The 22835-nt window shown below is 33.6% G+C and overlaps 5 protein-coding genes and 1 non-coding gene across 6 annotated transcripts; 4 read left to right on the top strand and 2 right to left on the bottom strand.

Moving 5' to 3' along the window:
- The first annotated feature begins 2447 nt into the window (after positions 1 to 2447).
- Positions 2448 to 6329, top strand: ATPOT1B (Nucleic acid-binding, OB-fold-like protein). Its single transcript, XM_020360034.3, has 10 exons — positions 2448 to 2619; positions 2932 to 3068; positions 3315 to 3504; positions 3709 to 3773; positions 3956 to 4044; positions 4717 to 4998; positions 5077 to 5153; positions 5246 to 5310; positions 5433 to 5585; positions 5800 to 6329. Exons 1-10 carry the CDS (start codon positions 2496 to 2498, stop codon positions 6037 to 6039), a joined length of 1422 nt encoding a protein of 473 aa, XP_020215623.1. The 5' UTR covers positions 2448 to 2495; the 3' UTR covers positions 6040 to 6329.
- LOC114915960 (small nucleolar RNA snoR113) lies at positions 2677 to 2772 on the top strand. Its single transcript, XR_003804234.1, has one exon. It is a non-coding gene; the product is annotated as a small nucleolar RNA snoR113 (small nucleolar RNA).
- A 390-nt stretch (positions 6330 to 6719) lies between the features above and the next one.
- On the bottom strand, positions 6720 to 11162 carry EBS5 (HCP-like superfamily protein). Its single transcript, XM_020360283.3, has 6 exons — positions 10583 to 11162; positions 9883 to 10374; positions 9566 to 9781; positions 7991 to 8314; positions 7645 to 7887; positions 6720 to 7177 (listed from the first exon to the last, which is right to left on the bottom strand). The coding sequence occupies exons 1-6, from the start codon at positions 11102 to 11104 to the stop codon at positions 6956 to 6958; spliced, it is 2019 nt and encodes a 672-aa protein (XP_020215872.2). The 5' UTR covers positions 11105 to 11162; the 3' UTR covers positions 6720 to 6955.
- Positions 11163 to 11340: 178 nt separating this feature from the next.
- ABCI17 (non-intrinsic ABC protein 3) lies at positions 11341 to 13616 on the top strand. The gene is made up of 4 exons (XM_020353911.3): positions 11341 to 11501; positions 11574 to 11888; positions 12863 to 13050; positions 13126 to 13616. The coding sequence occupies exons 1-4, from the start codon at positions 11486 to 11488 to the stop codon at positions 13378 to 13380; spliced, it is 774 nt and encodes a 257-aa protein (XP_020209500.1). The 5' UTR covers positions 11341 to 11485; the 3' UTR covers positions 13381 to 13616.
- Positions 13617 to 15757: 2141 nt separating this feature from the next.
- On the top strand, positions 15758 to 16844 carry LOC109799726 (uncharacterized protein At3g17950). The gene is made up of 2 exons (XM_020360348.3): positions 15758 to 16074; positions 16178 to 16844. Exons 1-2 carry the CDS (start codon positions 15991 to 15993, stop codon positions 16655 to 16657), a joined length of 564 nt encoding a protein of 187 aa, XP_020215937.1. The 5' UTR covers positions 15758 to 15990; the 3' UTR covers positions 16658 to 16844.
- A 2701-nt stretch (positions 16845 to 19545) lies between these two features.
- Positions 19546 to 20320, bottom strand: LOC109799765 (DUF4228 domain protein). The gene has a single exon (XM_020360387.3). The coding sequence runs from the start codon at positions 20241 to 20243 to the stop codon at positions 19761 to 19763; it is 483 nt and encodes a 160-aa protein (XP_020215976.1). The 5' UTR covers positions 20244 to 20320; the 3' UTR covers positions 19546 to 19760.
- Positions 20321 to 22835: the final 2515 nt, after the last annotated feature.

The following is a 22835-nucleotide window of genomic DNA, read 5'->3' as shown; positions in this document are numbered from 1 at the left end:
AAACTTGTATGGCATCATGTTTTCAGAAAAGAAGATACAGTTAGCACAACAGGAAATTGACTTCCTGGGAATGAAGTTCTCTCAAGGAAGTTATCAGCCTCAACCTCATATTGCTGAAGAGTTACTCAACTTCCTTGAAGAAAATCTATCTGTTAAGAAAATTCAACAATTCCTTGGAATTATAAACTACATCAGAGATTTCATTCCGAAAGTTGCCAGATACACAAGCCCTCTCTCAAAACTGTTAAAGAAAAATCCCCCTCCATGGGGACCAGAACAAACCAAGGCTGTCCAAGAGATAAAGAAGATCGCACAGAATCCTCCTGCATTAAAAATCCCAGGAGAAGGGAAAAGAATCCTCCAGACAGATGCAAGTGATCATTACTGGGGTGCTGTCTTCATTGAAGAGATAGACGGAAAGAGGTTCTATTGTGGGCATGCTAGTGGACAATTCAAAGAAGCAGAAAAGCATTACCACACCTCCTATAAAGAGGCGCTGGCTGTGAAGAATGGAATCAAGAAGTTTGATTTCCATCTGCGAGGATATCACTTTGAAGTCCAGATGGATAATTCTTCATTTCCAAAAATCTTGGATTTCAAGAATAAGTTACCACCAGAACCTCAAATCTTGAGATTAAAGGATTGGTTTTCCAGGTATGATTTTATTGTTAAACACATCAAAGGAAAACATAACCTCATTCCTGATTTTCTTTCAAGACCACAAAAGCCAGTTTTAATCATCTCATCCTCCTATAGCTTTCCATTGATCTTCATGGCAAAACCTCTACCTGATACAACAAAAACTAGAAAGCTATATCCTCCTGGGTTTAAACCTAACAGTCCTGAAGAGATTATTCAATTTGCCAGATCTCATTATTTTTATTATCTTCATGAGACTCTGAGGTTTAAAGTAGTCCCTCCAACCATGTTTGATCCTACAGAAGAACATCCCGGAATATTTGAATTATTCTGTGAAATTGGTTGGGATTTATGTGAGCCAACTCTTTGGGCTATATGGTGCAAAACTGTCCAAAGTCCAATTGCAATTGCTTTGAAGGTACAATCAGCTTACAATATTCTGATAAATCCAGATAAAGCAGAATTTTTATTCTGGACCTTATTAGAATGGTTTTCGCCTCTCCCATGGTGGAGAAGTGAGTTAAAAAAGGTTCTCGATTTCCAAAAGCATCAAATGGGAAAAACCAGAGAACAATGTGAGTCTTTAACCTCCATAGCTATCATTAGGCGTCCTTATTTCCAGAAACCTACAGGACAACTATGGTCAAAGAATGAAGCATATTTTTGGGGAACCTTTGAAACATATCCCCCAGATCAAAGTTACAAGGCACAATTGATCAACCATCTCAAGGAAGCAAAAATCCAACAAGAGAACCAAGGAGAAGCCAGTTCATCACACGGTCGTTTCATTCCTAGCCAATCAAATCATCAGGGTATCAATGCTTTCATGAGCAGAACTGAATATTACGTGCCAGATGAACACTTTCAGACAGCTAATGATCTAGGAGATAAAGACGATGATGATTATTATGCTGAATTGATGATAGACAGCTGTTCTGACTCAGATGCATCAGATCCGAATCTCTCTCCTAGTCATGAGCCCATCATCAAAAAAGGATAGTAGTGGGAATCTACTTTTTCGTAAAATAAGTATGACAGTGTGTATAAGTTATGACCATGTAGGTCCCTTGTTTGTACTAGTTCTTATCATCTGAGTCATAATAGTTTGTCTAGTTGTGTGAGTCACACCCCACGGGGGTCCTTTACTGTATTTAGCTTTTAGGGAGCCAATCAGGATTGGCCCATGCGTAAAATGTTTGTTGTTTGTAAGCCTCATGAGATTCCCTCCGAGTCTATATAAGGAGGCTCTCTTTCAGTTTGTAATCAAGTTGAGTTTGCAATAAAATTTTTTGTGTGCTTATTTCTCATGGATTGCTAAACCTCTTATTCTCTCTTTCGAAAACTCTTGATCTTATTATAGTATTATGTTCTCAGTGATATATGTTTAAGCCAGTATGCTCTGTACTCGCCTCTTTAAGAGGATCTTGTACAACAGAACGCTATGAACTTTAGATCTAGTATCTTCCGATCCTTAGGATTTATGGTTAATTTGGCTAATATAAGACAATTGCTGAAAAGAGTAGGCAAGGAATGCCGAAAGAGTAAGCTCGTTCTTGTATTCTGTCAAATTCATCATAAGTCTCTAAGGCTCTCGGCCATATTGATAGACCTAATTCATAGGAAAAATAAAGAAAAAATATTCCTATAACCTCTAAAAAGTAAAAACCGGTTGTCTAGCATTCAAACAAGTTTTTGATAGTTGAGTAGTAGTATGTGCAATTGTTATTTTTGTTATATACTTATTTATATTATATATTATTATTAATATCTAATTATAATTTGGGAGAAGAGTGAAGAGTATTTAAATAGGTTTGCACTGAAAGACAAAACTCAAAACCCTAACGGAGAGGGAGAAAATGGCAAGGCGGGTTGATAACAAAGTTTTGCCATTACGAGATATTCATACGTGTCTGGACCGGAAAGTTAACTTGTTTGCTGTTATTCTCGACTTCGGCTTCCCAAAGCCAACAAAGGGCACCGGTAAATTTCAACTTTCTCTTAATTTCTTCATAAAGTTTGCATCTTTCCAAGTTTCACTGGCAATGATGATTAAAAGGCCGGACTTACGGCTGCCATTTACTTCCTTGGTAGTAGAATGATGAACTTTGTTCGTGAAAGTGTGTTCTGAGCCAGTGTCACTCCCTTTTTTCATATTTTTAAATAATGTTGAAATGTTTTATTTTTATGAGCTTAAAGTTATGATTTTTACTTTAGGTTTGAGGTTTCTTCCAAGTTATTTGCATGTAATATCTCCTGCTACTGTTGCTTATCCTGTATAAATAACTTGTGCAGATTACTGTTCTTCCATAAGAATAATCGATGAAACACATCACAATGCTGGCATGGCGGTTAACATTTTTGCTTCAGATGCAGCAAAACTTCCCCATGTTGCTGCTCTTGGGGATGTCATTAAGCTCTGTAATGTCGTGGTATTCATTCTCTTATAGTAAGCTCTGTATGTATAGAAATGTCTGCTGGACCTGGCTTGGCTTTTATATACACGTTTCAGTTGTTCTAAACTATTACATTTGCTCCTGTACCTAAACAATAAAGAGGCTTTAACATTGATCACTTAACAAACCCTAAATCCTATGCTCATTTGCTTCATACTAAACTTTATCATGTAGATGATATTATGTATTTTTTCTTTGAATTTTTTCTTTTATCTTTTGTAGGTAAAAGCATATGGTGCGGAAGTAAATGCTGTTTTCAACAAAAAGTTTTCTTCTTTTGCTTTATACAAAGGGAAAGATGGTGATGATTTTGTCCCTTATCAAGTTTCTTTGAAATTTTGTCCCAGAGATGAAGACAAAGTGTATTTAGAGAAGCTTAGAAAATGGCTGCCTAATTTTCAGCCTAGTGAAGGTATTCTACGATTTCAGCTTTGGTATAAACTGAATTCTGTTTATTTATCTTTACTTCCTGTAGTCTAATTTAAACTTTATATGCACATTCACACGGACACACGGTAACATGTAACTTGTGGTTGAAACTCGAAAGAATTTCTATTAGTGTTATTATTAACTTCATCTTGTTTTCTACTTCGATGCTCAACTTTGATGTGTGTAGATTCGAGTTATTTTCCCATGTTCAAAGAAATCAAGGGAGGAAATAACCTTAATTTGGCATGCAAGGTAATTAAGCTGTTTCTTGTTCTGGTATTTTGCATGATTGAATTTTAAAAAGTTCCTTGTATGAATACAACAAATAAAATGTGTGAGCTTTTTTCAAGATTTGAGTTTACTTATTAGTTGTTATTGTCTGTACAAGGCACTCTTCCTTCTTTTCATACTTATAATTTGTTGTCCACATGAAGATCCTTCACTGCTGTGAGGTTGCAAAAGATGAATGGTTTATATTTGCTTGGGATGGTACTGATACCCCACCAAATGCCATATCTTCAAAGTAAGTTGATACAGATTTAATTTTACGTTGTTGGTTCAGCTTCTTTCCCCCAAAATGTACATGCTGTTTTGGATGAAATTGTAACGGAGCCTTTTACTGGAATTTTCTTATAACTAAAGCAGTGGTGTTTTCTAGTACAGGTCTGTATATAATATCTTTTCAAAGGCAAGTTGCTGGACATAGGCATGACAGTGTCATGGTTGGTGTTTTGTTGATTTCTATGCTGGAAAATTAATGATAATATATATATATATATATATATTTTTTTTTTTTTTTCTTCTCTTATTGTGCAATTTATCTTCTCCAACCCTCCCCTTTGTCTTTGTACCGGGCCGTGAACAATGTAGTTTGGTAAAGTAATGGATTATATAAAATGTTTTTATTTTTTATTATTTTATTATCAATAGAATCACTTGGGTAGCTGCCGTGAGACAAACAAGTAAAAATAGGATGGATCATAACATATGAAAAATGTAATAGGACTTAACATTGGGTTAAAAAATGACGGTATTTATTCCTCTAAAAACGGTAACAAACCAAGTGGAACAGAAGAAAACTATTCCATTCTGTTTATGCTCCAAATTCTACCTTGTGTATTAATTATTAATTATAATATTTAAATTTACGAGAGTATCTTAATTGAAAATTGATTGGCTTGATTCTGAATTTCAGGCTAGAAGATGAAGTTGATTCTCCGCTTCCTTTACAACTGGAACCTTCGGCTTTGCCTAAAGAGTTATTATGCACTTTTCCTGCTGTTGGATCGATCTTGAGGATAACTTCTAATCTAGGTGTTGAGAAGAACCATCTCCACCTTCTAAGCGTTGGTAAATGGGTCAAACTTGTCAATATGCAACTCGAGGTGCATGCTGGACTATGGCGTGGTGTTTTTACCCCATTTTCAAAGCTTCGATATACCTCTAATGAGGACTCTCTCATTGTAGAACGTCAGAGGTGGTTGCTAATTTATTTAACTCTATATGGTTTGGTTTTATTATAGCAGTGAACTGAAACTTTTGCATGATGGGCCAGGTTGTCTGATGAGCGGCTGTCTGTGTTATCAGGAAAAGTGGTTCCTTGCAGCTTCCCTAAGCCTTCATGTATTACAGGTATTTCATTTATGTTGCACTCCGATTGTTGAAAGTTATGACAATAGATTTGACATTTTCTTTCGGGGTGACACTATGCTTTATCCTTACAGAAGTTAATCATGTTCATGATCGTGAAACACCTGTTACTTTAATGAGTGTCCTCACTCATTCACAGGTGCTATATTTCATTTAAAGTCCACACTCTAAACTTCAAACTCCCAGAGCTATTGATAATGTTATTCACCTCTCAACATTACTATTACTATTGTTTTTTGTAACTAAATTTATATGTTGAAGGTGACCTTGAAATTCAAGTGCATTGTTCGGGTGGTAGCAGCAATGCCATGCGAAGCTGAAGATTTATGCTCTCCTGCTGGGGTATATAGAATACGGCTAACCCTAGAGGATTCAACGGCTAGAATCCATGTTTTTGTAGTTGCTGAGGATGGGGTAACAAATTTTAACTTGTCTGATGATTTTAAGATTCTTGGCATCAATTACATTCAATGCACATACAGCTTCTACTATTCAGTGGCCGTTATTGTTTTCAATTAGCAATTATCGGCATCATACAAAAAAACAACTTCGCCTAATTATTAATGTCTGTTTATTTTTTCGTTTTCTTCTCATTTTTATCTGTTTATCATGGTGATATATATGACAGGTGACCCTTTTTGATGGTTATCCGGACATTGACCAGTTGAAAAGGAAGCTGAACAGTTTACTTGGAGTAGCAGAATGTGATGCTGGTCCTGGCGTGAAGAGTGCAGAGTGTGGAACTAGTACTGGGGTGAAGGATGCGCCAAGAAATCCGCCATGGGTTTGTGTTCATCTCATGTCATATAATGTGTCCGGAACTAGATGCTTCAAAATAGTTGATACCAAAATAGTGGGAGATACATGATGCATGATAATGCAACTATGTTTTGTAAGCAAGACAAGGTGCTAGTGTGCATAGAAAGCCTGGAAACCCTTTTTTGTTATCTTCCAGGGCACTTGATGTATTTTGAATGTGAATATGTGGAAATGGGTCACCTGCAGTTTAGGAAACAACTGCACCCAGTGTAGCTATTAACCTTCCAGGCCACTTGTGTATTTTGATTGTGAATATGTATGGCTGTGATCTCATGCAGTTTTAGAATTGCTGAGAATCTTAATCCGTGAATATTATATGCACAGATGAATTACACATTACGTATGATACGCAGTACATAAAGCCCGTTCTTCCTCTCTTTTTAAGGCAAAATAAACACGAGATGTTCGCTAGTAAATGTGACTAATGTTGTTTTAGAACTGCTGAGAATCTTAATCCATGAATATGTAGATGAATTGCACATATTACGTATTGATACTCGTCACATAAAGCCTGTTCTACCCTCCTTTTTTAAGACACCACCATACGATATGTACGTGCTTGTGTTCATTCCTGGAAACCCTCTCAAGGGCACATACGTATGATAGTATATATACCTTATTAAATGCAGTATTTTAGCAAAATTGGTACTCTGTCGATCGTTGTTATCATTTATTCATTTATGGGATTAGAATCAGTGAGTCATAAGTACTTTTGGACTACTACGCGGGTTAGTGAAATTTCTGTAAGTCGATAATATAAGACAAAATCTTACAACAGTGTATGCATCTTCAGCTCTCATTTTCGGGGTCAAACGAACGGGTGAAAATCGTGTTCCTAACATACAAACTAATATCTACAAATGCACTTATTTCCAGAACTTACCATATGGTACAATTTGGCCTATAGCTAAATAATTGTTTCCACCTAGAAACCCGACACTCTTGTACCTTGTGAAAGCCATGAGCTAAATAGGTGCGGGTACACCAAGCTCGTTGGGGCGATTTGGCTGAGGCACATCTCCAGCAGCAACAGCAGCTTGCCTTCGTTGCCTCTCGCGGAGATAGAGCACGGTAAGAAGGCATGCAAAGAGGGTCAGAATTGTAGCATTTCCCTCCTCCAAAAGCACATCTTCCACCCAAGTTTCTAACTTAGGATAGAGATCTGGCAACGAATCAATCACGTTGACCTGATAAAAACAAGTACACAGCAATCAGGATCTAGAACAGTGAGAAATCTGAAATATTATTGAAAAACGTAAAAGCAAGGTCACAGATAGCAAAAAATAGTTGAAAATAATAATAAAATAACGAGGCTACAGAAGGGTAAGACATGCTAATGACAAAAATTAAGTACGAAGAAAATATACACCGAATATGGCAGTGTTTGTCTAATAGGACGGGGATAATGCAGTGACACACATAAAAGGCAAAAATCCAATCCGTGAAGAAATAAAAATTGCTCGATTGGACATTTATTAAGATTCTCGAGTAATTAGTGATAATATATTATCTTAAAACATGTCCCAATTGAGCACAAACTACAACAGGCAACTGAGATAGCATGAAAAGAAAATTATCAATACATTCAAACATTGTCAACTTCCACCTATTGCTTGTAACTGAAGTGTAGCAGGATGTAAACAAAACAACTCACCAAGAAACTGTCAGCATAGTTCTTACGAACCCACAAGCTTGAAAGAGCCAGCGTGACTGGCAACTTTGCTGCAGGATCATGCTCTAGAGCTTCATCATAGTAACGCTTGGCTAGATGAAGATCAGATGGAAGTCCTTGACCATGCTCATGCATGTATCCAAGGTTGAACATGGCTTGTGCATTGGATTGTGATTTAGCATGCATGTAAGCCTCAGCAGCTCGCTCATAATCCCTGGCAGTACCCTGACAGAAGGAAGAAGGGAAACACAAGAAAGTGAGATACAGAGAATGAGAGCACAATGGCTTAAAATAAATTCACAACATTGCACGTGCCCAATTCACATACCCGACCATAGTAATACGCATCTCCAATAAGTAAAGCAGCATGTTCATTACCCTGCTCAGAAGCTTGCCACCACAGAGAATGTGCTCGCTGATGCCTTTCTGCATCAGTGCAAAATCCAGATTCACCCATGCACATGCTACGTTCCCCATATTTGTCAAGAATCCAAGCAGCATTACTTTGTGCCACCTCATAGCCCATCTCAGCCATTCTTGAATACAACATAAATGCCTTGCCAACATCACCTTTTAAGTATGATTCTAGAGCCCATCTAGACAAAGAACTCCATGGACCCCGCTCTGCAACTAGTTTATACAATGCAGTAGCCTAAAACCCCAAAAACTAGAACTGTTAGCACATTTATTTGTTGGCAGAGACTTTTGATGATAGAATAGTCATTAGGAAATAAAAAATTAATTCTAGGCTAATACTCTAAGATCAAGTTCCCTTAATAACCATGGTACTTGTATTCTAATGAATTACAGATATAATCTCAAACTGTATTACCCAAAATAAATATATAAGAGCTGTTGTACAAGAAGCTACTTAAAGGGGATGACAGGATGTATTAGAGAACACAAACAAAATGAAAACTATCTGTAGCTTATCAGTTATGTTATGTCATCAATATGCATCACTCAACACAGAACATGCAAAAACTAAGACCTGATTGGGTAAACTTCTCAAGAAGCACTTTTAGGAGAGCAAAATAGGAAAGAAAAATGAAATAAACTTCATAAGCTAAAATTAGCTTATGCATAAGCTATTTTGTAAAAACACTCCTATTTGCTTCTTAAAAATAAATTTTTTAACTTATGCATAAGCTAGTTTTAGTTTATGGAGAAGCTTATTTTGATTTTCCCTCCTATTTTTCTTTCTTAGAGGTGCTTTTGATGAAGCTTATCAAAACAAACCCTAAGTAGAATTGAATCATGTTATAATCATCAACACCAATCTCAAATTTTAATCAATTTTATTCTTCTGTTGCAAGCTCCAAAACACATTAAAGCAATATTCAGTTACATTGATGAATAATTATGTCAGTCCAATTATTTATACCGGCAGACTGATGAATAGCAGGCTATTTGTTGATTCCAAAGAGGTCCATTGAACAGAGACATTAGGCTTTTTTGGTGGCTCAATTAGGATTTCATTTTCCAATATGAAATCTACAACTGTAATAGTAGTGAAAATGATAAAGAAGACTTGGATTTAAACAATGATTATTGATGAGCTCTATCTAGGAAACTTGTATTTGAATTTTCTAGGTGTATGTTTAGTTTAAGACACCTATGACTTTTTATTGTTAATAATGAATGTCATTATTTTTTTTATATTTTTTTTTTACCATTTTTGAGAATTTATATGTATATACAATACACATTGTATAAACTAAATAAAATTTCAAAATAGCTAAAGTGTTTTTGGGGCCAGCTGCTATGCACTGCTATTCAGGATTTACAACAATGATCAAAATTAACATTAGAGAATCATATCAACATAGGGCCCTAACATAGATTAAGTTGACTGTTTTCACAGCAGTTGCATAATAAAAGAATGAAAAATGAATGAACTTACCAGGGGAATATTCTTCTTGAAACCTACACCAATATGGAAAATCTTAGCCAGCTGGTAGAACGCCTTTGGTTGACCATGGTTAGCAGCCACCACAAAGTACTTACACGCCAGCTTAACATCCCTTTTCACTCCAATCCCCTTGAGATACATGACACCCAGGTTATAGTGACCACCAACCTCTTCATTCTCAGCAGCCTTTTCAAAATACTCTTTTGCCTGCAGTTCACAAAAGATGTCATAAATCAAGGATATACACACACAAATACACACAAAGAGAACCCAATAATGACATGCCAAATAAATAAACATAATCCTACTTTAGTGTAATTCTTCTTCTCAACTCCATAGCCTTTGACATACAAATAGCCCATCCCATTATATGCTGAATAAAGGTGGTGTCTGGAAGCAAGCTTGAGCCACTCGAATGCTTTGGTGTAGTTTCTCTCAACACCTGCTCCCCTAGCATAGATCTCTCCAAGAAGCTCCATAGATCTTGGTTCTCCCTTCTCCACAGCCTTCAGGAACCACGAAAGTGCCTTTGAATGATCGCGCCTCAATCCCCTTAGGCCAAAGTAGTAAAAAAGGCCAACTTTGTACATGGCAGCAGCATTCCCCTTCTGGGCTTGATACTCCAGTATCTGAAAGTCCTCGTCCTCTTCCCCCTTCGATTTTCTCAGAGCCTCCTTGTTCTCCTCAGCCCCATTGTGAAGCCTCACCGGCTCAATCACAGGGGAATCCTTCGAAATCAGAAAACTATTCACAGCCACTTCAGCTAATTCAGCGTACAGCTTAACAGCTTTCTCGAACATCTGTTACCAATGGCGCAATTTATCACATTATTGAATTAAACTACATCTCCATGATTGCATTTTTAACCATACATATTTATTTACAAAATAAAACGACTACTACCGAGTTTTCTTTTCTAACCATATATATAAGACAAATTCAATTTATTCACAGATCGTAAAGTGTAATGAATCACTGATAAAAAAAAGGGTGAATGCATTGACTCACATCTTGGCGCGTGTAGGTGTAAGCCAAAGCCATCTTGGACTGCATGTTGCCACCCTCGGAGGCGAAGTGGTGGTAGAGAAACGCCTTCCCTTTGCTTCTCTCTCTCAGAAGCCCCATTCCCCACAGAAATCCTAGCACCGATTGCGCGGCGGGGTTGCCGGTGTCAGCGGCGGCAGCGATCTCGGCGGCGGCGTCCTCGATAAGGGCAGGGTCGGCGGACATGAGCTTATGGACGGCGGAGTAGTAGGCGGCATCGGAATCCGTGAAGGGCGGGGAGTCGCCGGGAGGGGGCTCGAAGATGGGGCGCCATGAGCCGGGGTCGAGGTCATCCTCGGACTTGTGGGCGTCTCCGTCGCCGAACTCGTCCCACTCGGCGGCGGAGTCGGGATCGGCGGGGGGCTCGTCCTTGAAGTCCTCCTGGGAGAGGACGAGGACAAAGTGGCGGGCGGCGACGGAGAGAGAGAGAGTGAGGAGAGAGAGAGAGAGGATGAGAGAGAGGAAGAACCAGTTGGGCCGCGGCATGCTTTTTGTTGTACGGTTACGAATATGGCAATCGCGAACAACGTTTGTTTTTTGGGAGAATGGGAATTATAATCTTCCACTTCGCTTGCCACGTTTTTGCGACCACTACCAAATTGCCATGTCACCATACTTAAGTCCAAGTACCATTTCTTTCTTTTTCAGTTTTTTGGGCCGGCCCAATTGAGATTTTGGATCACATCAAGTCATATTTGCCTTTTTATTATTATAAGTTTTATTAATAATTTTGATATGGATTAGAATATTAGAGATGATTGTTTGAAATTGAAGGGGAGGAATCTTGGAGAACACAACCGGGGCAGGCGTTTTTGATATTCTCAATCTCATATTGTGGCAAGTGGCAAGAAGGTGAAGGCAGAAGCAATGTCTGGTCTCCTAGGTAAGCGTTGATTGAATCAGAAACATGAGGAGGCTTCATTCTAACTCTATCTAACTGCTTTAACTCTGACAGATGAGTGCAGGGAAGTGTTGCTGGAGGTGGATGCAAATGAGAAACCCAAATTCCAAATAAGAAATCTGACAAGAGTTTCGGACGATGGGGTTCCCATCCTCAAAGGCATCAACCTAGACATCCCAAAGGCTGTCATCGTGGGGGTCATAGGTCCCAGCGGTAGCGGAAAGTCAACGCTCTTGAGGGCTTTAAACCGCCTCTGGGAACCACCCTCCGCCTCCGTCTTCCTCGACGGCCAAGACATCGCTCATCTCGACGTTCTCTCTCTCCGTCGCAACGTTGGGATGCTCTTTCAGCTCCCTGCCCTCTTTCAAGGTCACCATTTTCTTTCAATACTACACTTACCGCTACGTTTCTTTCATTATTTAAGATTAAATATGTTTATACTTTATACTTCCAAATTCACTAACTCTTATATTTTATTTTTCAACAATTTCTTTTTTATTAATTTTAATCTATAAAATTTTGCTATTCTTTTTTACTTTTAGTCTTTTAAATTTTTTCTTTAGTTTACATTTTGATCTCTAACTTTAAAATTTTTTATTTCTGTAAAAAAATTTCAATGATTTAAATCAAATAAAATTTATTTAAAAATTAAAAAATTAAATTAAAAAAATTAAAATTAAAAACTAAAAACATATTTAATTCAATCATTTATATAAAACTTTAAAAATCATCGCTAGAATTTTTGTAATATTAAACCCTAAACACCCTAAAGTTATTTAAGTACATACCATATTTTATTTTATTGGTCTCACGTTATCACGTCTTATTTAAATAATTTATTAGTAATTTATTACATTTTCATTTCAACAGTAAAATTTTAAATAATTCTTATTAAATATTTTTCTGCATATAACTTATCGACTTTTTCTCTTTTCTTTTTTCACTTTGATGGCATAAAAACAACTTTTTCTATTTATAAGTTACCGTATTTTATAAAAGACACAAATTTTGTGTCATGGTTCTAGTGAAAAAAAAGAGGTCACAGTTGTTTGAATATAAGACATGCATAAAATATTGATGTTATTGATGGTGCGAAGAAAAAGCAATTTTCCTTATTAAATTTTGTAACTAAGTTTTTATTGACCTTTTGTCATTAAAATTTGTGTGGTAGCGGAGTTAGGGGAAGGAACAAATTTTGTTATTAATTTTTGTCGCTAATTCATTGATTGTTTTGTTTGTAATCATTTAAGAATTGGATGAAAATTATTTTTTTTTCTTTTCCGAAACTTTGTCGTTGTTTTAACATGGTATTAGTGATGGAGGGTGTTTGTTCTGTTGTACAGGTACAGTTGCAGACAATGTGAGGTATGGACCACAACTTAGAGGTAAAAAATTAAGCGATGATGAGGTGCGCAAGTTGCTGATAATGGCTGACCTAGATGCTTCTTTCATGGATAAGTCCGGGGCTGAACTCTCTGTGGGCCAAGCTCAAAGAGTTGCACTTGCTAGGACTTTAGCTAATTCACCAGAGGTAACATTAATTTCTTCCTAGTTTATTTTTGTCTTTGACATTGTTTTTATTTGTTCTGTTTTTTTTTAATTGAAGGTTTTGTTGCTGGATGAGCCAACTAGTGCGTTAGATCCAATATCCACAGAAAACATAGAGGATGCACTGATGAAGCTGAACAAGAATCGGGGCATGACAGTGATCATGGTCTCTCATAGCATCAAACAAATCCAGAGGATCGCTGACATAGTGTGCCTGCTTGTTGATGGTGAAATTGTTGAAGTTCTGAAGCCTGATAAACTCTCTGAAGCCAAGCACCCCATGGCACAGAGGTTTCTTGAACTCAGTTCTTAGGGGGTCCTAATTTAAGTGTCGTATTGTATAATTCTGTCTTCACTTGTGGGGTTTAGAACGTTTGAGTCTGTCCCTAGAATATTCTACAGCCAAGCGAGATCATATACTTGTGCTATCAGCCAAGCCACGTTTAGTCATAACAATTTAATCTATATGCGTGCTTAAGGTATGTGAGACTACTACTAAAAAACACTTTCCAAATTGCTATGAAATAAGTGAGGTTTTTTATTTATTTATTTATAATTATTTTAGAAAATAGGAAACTTAACTTGATAATGTAAAACATGGTATCATATTATGTTTTTGAGATTGAACACTACTTGGTAATATTCTTTTTCAAAACTCATAAAACCTGAAGAAAAAAAACACTTAATCCTTAAAACAAACATGTTCTTTGTATTCATTCATATTTTATTACTTTTGTTATATAATTAGTAAACAAAATGTCGGTGTATGTTATGTGAGCTTTAAATAATGGTAAATTTCAACTTGCAAGGTTACTCCTGTTAATCCTTAAAACAAACATGTTCTTTGTATTCATTCATATTTTATTACTTTTGTTATATAATTAGTAAACAAAATGTCGGTGTATGTTATGTGAGCTTTAAATAATGGTAAATTTCAACTTGCAAGGTTACTCCTGTTAATCCATCATGTCAGTGTACTTTGGTATTCGTATTTTAAACTTTCTTTGAAAGACACTTTTCATTTTATTTTTCTTTTCAATATCCTTTCCTTTTTAGTTGAAAAAGTAATCTCTTAGGATATGATATGAATTCTTAGTTTCCTACCATATTTTTGTTATATACTAAAATCTATTAATATTATAAATACTAGGATTCAAATTCACTTGGACCAACAATGATTGATTGTAATGTTTTAATAAGTTGTGAATTTCAATACATTTTTAAGATATTAATTATCTCTTATCAATTTAAGAATCAAAACTTTTTATCTCTATGTGACACTAAATTTTTTATTTGATACGGATGAATGTTTTGTTGAAACTTTATAGGTGACTTCACAATTACAAAATGAATTGTAAAATAAAAAATTACCGACAAAATTCACAATCATAGTCAAAATTACTATAAGATTAAGAGTAATATATATCGGTATTACTTCTTCCTCTTAAATCATTTTTTTTAGTCTATGGGGCACATTTCTCTAAATGTTTTATTTTCATATGATCCTTATGTTAATCAAATTTTGAATTCTTATATTTTAGTTTAACGTCAACAAATATTTTGTTGTTTGGGATGGTGATGAAAGACATAGAGAGAGTTAAGATTATAGACATCTCTTGCTTAGTTCAATCAATTGATGAACAATATTAATAAGTGTTGATTTTAATTAAAGAATTTATCTCTTTTGACACTTATCAAACTAGATTTAAAAGAAAATCTTGTTTTCAACCCAAAAATATTGTAAATCAAAAGGATGCGTAAATATGTCAGTTTATGAAGAGTTAATGGATTTTGAACTTATGAACCCTAATTTTTATGTAAATTTGATCAAGTTTCAAGATCTCAAAATTTCACAAATTCAATCAGAAAATTTGCATGTGCTTAGCAGATTAGAAATAAAGAACAAGGATTTGCTATGGAGCAAATTCACTCAACCATTTGGAAATGACAACGAATTTGGTCCTAAGGAGAAAAAAAATTTAACTTTAGAAAGCTCTCAGTGTACCAAAAGGACTCAACAAATGGAGGTTTTTTTACCATAAAAAATTCGAAAATCCATTCAGCCATTTCAAAAGGACAACAAAATTGGTCTAGAGGAGCAAGAAAATTTGGAAAACACTTAACTGACTAGAAGGGGCTCAATAGATGGAGGTTTCTTTACCATGAAGATTCCAAAAATTCGCTCAACTATTTGGAAGGGGTTCATTTACAACACATTATAATTTATTTTCTTGGACATATATAAAGGATTGGAGAGAGAAAATAAACATTATTAGAACAAAAATAGAGAGGACAAAGCTCTCAAAAAGGAGGAAAGCTTGAAGATCATCTGGGGACAAGGATCTTGGGTTCAATTTTATCTTTCTATGCTTTCATTGTAGACTGTTTAGTGTTTACTTGTTGATCTTTCGAACTGGTAGATCTTATCAGGAAACAAAATCTTAAAAAGAATATAATTAGGTGAAATTCTAAAAATAGAATTGGTATACATATAGATCTGTTACTGTTACTGTATATGGATAGGAAACAAAGTAATAAAAAAATACTTATAGTAAAATCAGTTTTATAAAGGGATTGAATAAATTAAATTATACTTCATCCATTCTATTTTATTTAAAAATAAATAAATAATAATAGATACCATTTTAAGTGCATGAACCAGTTGGGTAGCAAATAGTAATGATCATTTCAAAGTTCAAACACACACAATCGTCTAAGTTAGAACCCACTTCTTTCCCTTTCTGTCCTTTTTTTATTTATTTTTTTTTTATTTTCCATCGTTCATAGTCACAAACAGTAACCACAAACTCAACATAGTACTTACTAGGATTAAGTAAAACTAGTGACTATTTTTTCTCAAAACTTGACAGCCGAAGAGAGTTTTGGTTCTTTTTCCTTTCCTTCCCTTCCTGAAGAGACGATAATGCTAGATCCAGCTAGTGAATTGGTGCCACCACCATCTTCACCCACCAACTCATCCATTTCTTCATCTGATCTTGACACCGAGGTATCACCTTCACTTAATATTTAAATCAAACTCAATTCGCAAATTTCCTAAAGTTTCATTTTTTTTCACGAATTAATTAATTTATTTTTATGGGTTTTGAAAGTCTACGGGATCGTTCTTCCACGACAGAAGCACCACACTGGGCACTCTCATGGGTGTGAGCTTCCCGGCTATTACCTTCAGAGCCTCCGAAATCCACCCACATTCTGCCGCCGCCGCCTCCGTTGCCGCCGCAGCGGGTGACTCTCGGAGGGGTGTTGAGTCCAAGAAGAAGAGGGCGATTGCGGCGGCGGATCGCCGGCGGAGGTGGTGGTGGTTGTGCAGGGATGGCGACGCAAGGCCGGCTTCGCTCGGTGAGTTTCTCGAGGTGGAACGGCGGTGCGGCGACGGCGCGTTTTACGGCACGGCGGCGGAACTCGAAGGAATGGTGATGGATCCGCAGAGGAGCCATGGGCGGGCCTTGTTTTCCGATGGGAGGGTTCTTCCGCCAGCCGTCGTTGACGACGGAGCATCGACGGCGGGGAGTCTTTGTAGTAGATTCCCGGTTTTGCTCACCGGGATCTGTAGCGGCGGCGCTGGATAAGATTGAGTTTCAATTTTGATTTTTGATTTTTTTTTCCTTTTTTTTTCTCTAATAAATTAAAGGGAAGAAAAAGGAAAAATGGTCAATGATTTTTTAGGATTGGTGGTTTGTTTGATTGATTAGTACATGATTACAATTCTTATGACTGTGATTTACATTCTAAATACATATATGATTACTATTTTTAGGGGGCTTTTATTTTCAAGATTAAACGAATAATGTTATTTCAATAATATTTTTTTTAAAAAAATAAAATAGAATAATCTAAAAGACATAAATATAAGCAAAATCATTAATTCAACAAAGAATAATATAAGATTTTTTTAATGCAAATTATAATGCAGCATTGTATGATATTGTGTGGTAATAGAAATTTAAATATATAAAAATATATTTAATTATAGACAAATAGGTGATCGGTGTTATATTAATTAATAGAGTAATTTATTAATTTAATCCTTCAAATATTACAATTTCTTAAATAAATTTTAAAATAATAAAATTATAGAAATAATATTTTAAATATTAAAATTATATTATACTTTCCTTTAAATATTATTTTTTTTTTCAAATTAATTTCTTAACATTAGTAAAATATATTAATATAAAAATTAAATTAATCAATTTTTAATACTTTAAAAATTATTTACATAATTACATTACTTTAAAAATCATTTGATAAAATATTAATAATTGAGGTATCATGATTTGTTTTATTACTTGTTTCATTTACGCTATTAAAAAAAACTAATGAAGTGGTATTTATTAAAATTGTTTTTGTTGATGAATGTACCGATCAAACACACATATAAATTATTGATATTTTATGAGATGGGATTAACATGATATTCTATGATTCAATTTTTATTTGTGATTAAATTATTTAATCAATACAAATTAATCTTTAATCATTTACTTTGTTTTGATTATATCCATTAAAAAGAAAAGAAGAAGACATACGTGACTTTACACTTTATTCAAAAGGGGCCGCGTCATTTTTAAATAGGAAGTTTGAAAGGGATTGCTTCTTTCATCTTTACCACATTTAAATTTGTTTAATTATTTTCTTTTTATAAAATTTACATTTAATTTTTTATAATTAAAAATATTTTATTTTAACTTATATATATACATATATTAATTTTGTTTGTTTTAATCTCTATTATTAAAGTGCAATATCATAAATATTGTTAATAATATTTTTTAATAATAATTAAAGTTTAAATTTAATAATAGGAATAATAAATTCTATTAAATATCGACGCATGTTACTAGGTAAAATTCTGATTATAACCGGGCAACAATATTTATAATATTAATTTTATGTTGTTTATGCTCAAATAAATTTTTTCCTATGTGATTATAAAAATTATGAAACGAAATATTTTCAAATTTTTTTAAGTTGACTATATTTTACTATTTAATTTTTTTTCCACAATTATAATTTGTTAGTCAAAGTTTTTAACACTTTTATTATACTATGATCTTTATTTTTAAATTTTTTCTACGCTAGTTAACATTTTTTTCAACAATATTTTTTGAACCTTTTCAAGTTGAGTGTATTTTACTTTTCAAACTCCTTTCAATAATTTTATTTATTATAGAATATTTGTTCACTCTTTTTCTATTCTATGAGCTATATTAAAAAAAAAAATTCTATTCAACATTTTTTTAATCAATTTTTTTTGAACATTTCAACATTGATTATATATTACTAAACAAACATTTTTAAAAAACTATATTTTCCAAGATAGCAATTTTAACACTCTATATATTATGAATTTTACTTTTTGAATATTATCACGCTATTGAATATTTTTTCTACAATATTTTCAAATTTTCAATGTTGAGTATATTTTAATATTTAAACTTTGCTCAACAATTATATTTTCTTAAAAATATTTTTAACACCCTTTTTAATACGATTGAACGTTATTTTTGAAAATTTCCCACGCTATAAAACGGTTTCTCAACAATTACTATTTAAACATTTTCAACAATTATATTGTTTTAGAATTTTTTTTAACACTCTTTCTATACTATGAATTTCACACTTACACATTTTCCACACTATTTTTTCAACAATATTTTCAAAAAAAAAATTCATTGTCGAGTATATTTTACTATTTAAACTTTTCAACAATTATGTTTCTATGAGTATAAATAATATAATAAAAAATTTATTAAATAAGTTTATATTATTTTTATATTAATATTTCTTGTCATATTTTATATTTAAAAACTGTTTTAACTATTTTAGTACTTTGACATTAATCTTTAGTTTTCCATGGATATCTTCATTTAGGTTAAATTGCTCTTTTGTCTCCATATTTTTTTTGTTGATATGTAATTTTGATCTTTTATTTAAAAATAAAAATATTTAATTTATTTTTTTAAAATTACAAAATTGCTTTACCGTCAATTTAATGTCTATTGATCATTAAGTTTTGATATTATTCGATATTCTATCACAACTTAAGTGACATAATGTTTAATAATATTATATGTATATAAATAAAAATTAACATACAAGAGATAATTAAATTTTAGTTTTTTATTTTATTTTAAAATATCATATTATTAAATATCACTTAATGATTAATATATCAATTTTATCATATAACTAAAATTTAATTTTTATAAAATTAAAAAATTAAATATTTCTATTTTAAAATAAATGAAATAAAATTAAAAATTGATAAAAATAATGAGATTAATAATTGACCGATCAACAAGCTATAGAGATTGCAGGGAAGGATTTAAATAAGAAGTACTTCATTAACTTTATATGTCATCCGGATGTGTTGTGCAATGAAATTTACACACATATTTCTACAATCTTATAATTTTATTTTTATCATCTTTTAAAAGATTTATATTAATGGAAATTATATATACTTTATAAATTTTTATTTCTCAACGTAATTCAATAAATCGAGATTTTGTTTGTTTGTATCCAATGTGATGCCCCTCAGAAATTTTGGTCATATGGACTAATTCTAACTTCTAAAGTAACGTATGCTTACCAAAAAAAAAAAAAAAAAAAAAAAAAAAATCCAAGAATTTCTACCAAATTGAAATGAAGAAAAATGAACATATGGCTTCATAGAGTTTCATCAATGGTCTCTAGTGCCGGTCTCCAAGATCTCTGCTTCGAGTACCTTTCAACTGGCTCTGGCTCTCTAACCACCTCTTCTAATCTCTTCAGCTCCGAAGGGAACATGCAAAATTCACTAAACACAGGAAAAATCTTGCCCAAATTGTTGAAACTTCCGTGCTTCGTGGCCCTTGTTGCTTTGTAATTAAGAGAGCTCATTTCTTCATGTGTTAGCACAGAGTAGAGCAGTTCCATTGGTAGAAGGAAGTAAAATTTGCGCCTTTCAAGTTCTTCATCTGCTAGGAGCCCTTGAATTCGGTGTCCCTCTTTGAGGTAGCTAGAGTCACAAACAAACTGTCCAGGGTACTCTAGCATCAATTCTGCAGCTCTCATTGGTTTTGTGTAGGCCTCTAACCTCCCATCTAAGAATAGGACCTTGAAGACCCCATTTGGTGTCAAGGAAGGAGTGCAAGAAGCTGCATTTCCCATTTCTTAGAAAGTGTCGAGGGTGTTTCCTCTTAGAAATGTTGGGAATTTGGTGCTGAGTAGGTTGATGCAGCTTCTTGGAATGTGACTGTATTTATCAGGGAAGCTACCAGGTAGTTAAGAAAGAAAGAAAGAAAGAAAGAAAGAAAAAAAAAAGTTGATTGTCGTTTTCTGGCTGAAGGTCCATAGTTGGGTAATCAGTTGGCATATCTTTATTACGATATTCTGATTTTATTTTTTTAGTACTGAATTTTGTCGTAAGTGTTGTTATATCTTTAAAACTAAGTTTCCCATCTGGCAGCAGCTTAGTTTTTATGCAGATATGAAATTAAGAGAAAGTAGGTGTGTCTTTGGGCATTTTCAGCATAATCCATGTATGTGCCCCCTTGTGTCACTTTAAATGATCATCTTTTTAATAAAAGGTTAGAAAAGCCACAAATGAAGGAAATAGACCAACCTGGCAAATTTGGCCTATTTTGACTTCTTTGTATGGAAAAATCGATGCACATAACTTTCCAGTTTGTTTAATTTTGTATTTCTTAGTTTCTAATGGTTCAGAGAATAGGAGACTAGTTTATTGGAGTGCACATGGGGAGGGATGGAAAAAAAGGCTACGGGATATAGCAACCTCACTTAAGGACACTACCAAACTAATGATTAGATATGGTACCACGTATTTTCTTTGATTTTATACCATTAACAAGGGATTCACCTGATGTTTTCTAATATTTACACATGGACTTAGTTTTGGATGATATGAAAGGAACATCTGCATTTGATGGCAAACGTCAAATCTATTGCTTGGTATCGGGTCACTATCCAATGTTAGCTTGCAATATATTCCCATGAACTCATTATATTAAGTGCGAGAACATTTCGCTTTTGCACTTATAGTGTCTACCAGTTGTCAATAGCTATGCTATTCATGTTTTCCACACAATTGCTCAAGCACGCAGCTAATTAGATAGATAAACAGCGTATACTTTGTCAAATATTAAAGAATAGTTAAAAGAAAATCAACCACTTTGGCATTTTATAATAGGATGTTTTGATGTAATAAATTTCTTTGGGAGTAGTTGGCTAAAACAAAAGTCATTGGGTTTGGGAATAGAAGAATTTGATTGAAAAAAGTTGGTATAGCACAGTAAGAAAGTATTAAATTTGCTTGCTGAATTAACAAATGAAGAATCTTAAGTAGGACAACTAATGATTGGCGTTTAGTTTTGGACTTAACATATAATTAGTTGTCAAATAGGTTGAATGTACATTGAATGTTTGATTTGATGGGTTTTCTTCTTGTGTCCTATCCAACATAAGTAGTGATTATTAGCAAGCAGCGGTTCGGTTGTTGCTTAGATGGTTGACATCAACAACATTAGACAGAGAGTTCACAAACTGTTAAACTACTTGCTTTCTAGAAGCCAATATTCACTTATGATCAGAATGATCATGTTAATCCCAAATGCAAAACATATCTACCTGATATGTTGGATTGCAACATGAAACTGCGCCTAAGAAAAATGAAGAAATTGGGGTGGGAGGGAAACAAAATACGATAAAGAGAAGGAAATTTTAAAGATCGACTAATTATCCACGAAAGCCACAACTGTTTCCTTTTAAAGTGAGCTAATAAAATATTCACTTCAAAATTTCTGGAATTAAATTTATTATGTGCTTAAATTAAATTAATAATAAATATACTTTTATTTTTGTACCTTAATAGGGATAGAGTATCTGTTCATGCACAGGCAAATTGGTTACGGCTCCAAAATCATAATTTTGGTCCTATGCATCTTCCATAAAGATCTCTGGCCAATTAAGACCAGCTGTTTGCTTTGCACCAATAAAAAAAACCAACAACAATAATAAAGAGCCGTGTTTGCTAGCTCAATAACACTTTTTTGAGCAAGGAGGAGGGATGTTAAGCTTCGAAAGAATAAAAACCCAATATTGCATCTGGTGAAAAGTTTAGGTATGTTTTTCAAGCCGAGTAAATAAGCACTTATCAATCAGACACCAAACATTACTAATTTACATTTATATTCCCGTCTTTTACATACATTAATATAAAAATTCACATTTTGGAAGTAAAAGGATCGGAACTCTTTCATGCCTCAGATTTACCCACTTCATGGAAACATCCAGTAAATAAAATGTTCATTTGGCAAATAACTTATTAATCTGCCTACACCTTGAGATTTTGATGATATCAAATTAAGATATTTCGTTAAATTATTGGAGTGGATTTATTTAAAAGATAAAATATCACTAAATTCTTTTTGAGAAATTATATATTTATCACATCCAAAATGGAGAACAAAAAGCAACTGACAATTTTTTTTTTCAAAAACAAAACAAAAAAGAAGATAACAATGGGAGAAGAAAAAAACTAATGCTGATTTTTAAAGCTTCAGAAACAAATGTATAAATTAATTATTTCTTAAAAATATAATGTGCTCTTTATTAATAAGTAAAATCTCAAGTTTAAATTTTATAAATAGATAAAAATGTGATAGGAAGATGAGACTTTCATAAAAGTGAAACAATAAAATTGTTTTATAGCATCGATAAAAAAAAAATTGATAAATATTTCGT

The sequence above is a fragment of the Cajanus cajan genome, chromosome 2, assembly GCF_000230855.2.
Source record: "Cajanus cajan strain Asha chromosome 2, NIPB_CcT2T_4, whole genome shotgun sequence".
NCBI classification, from domain to species: Eukaryota; Viridiplantae; Streptophyta; class Magnoliopsida; order Fabales; family Fabaceae; genus Cajanus; species Cajanus cajan.
This window is presented reverse-complemented; position numbering and strand designations above follow the sequence as displayed.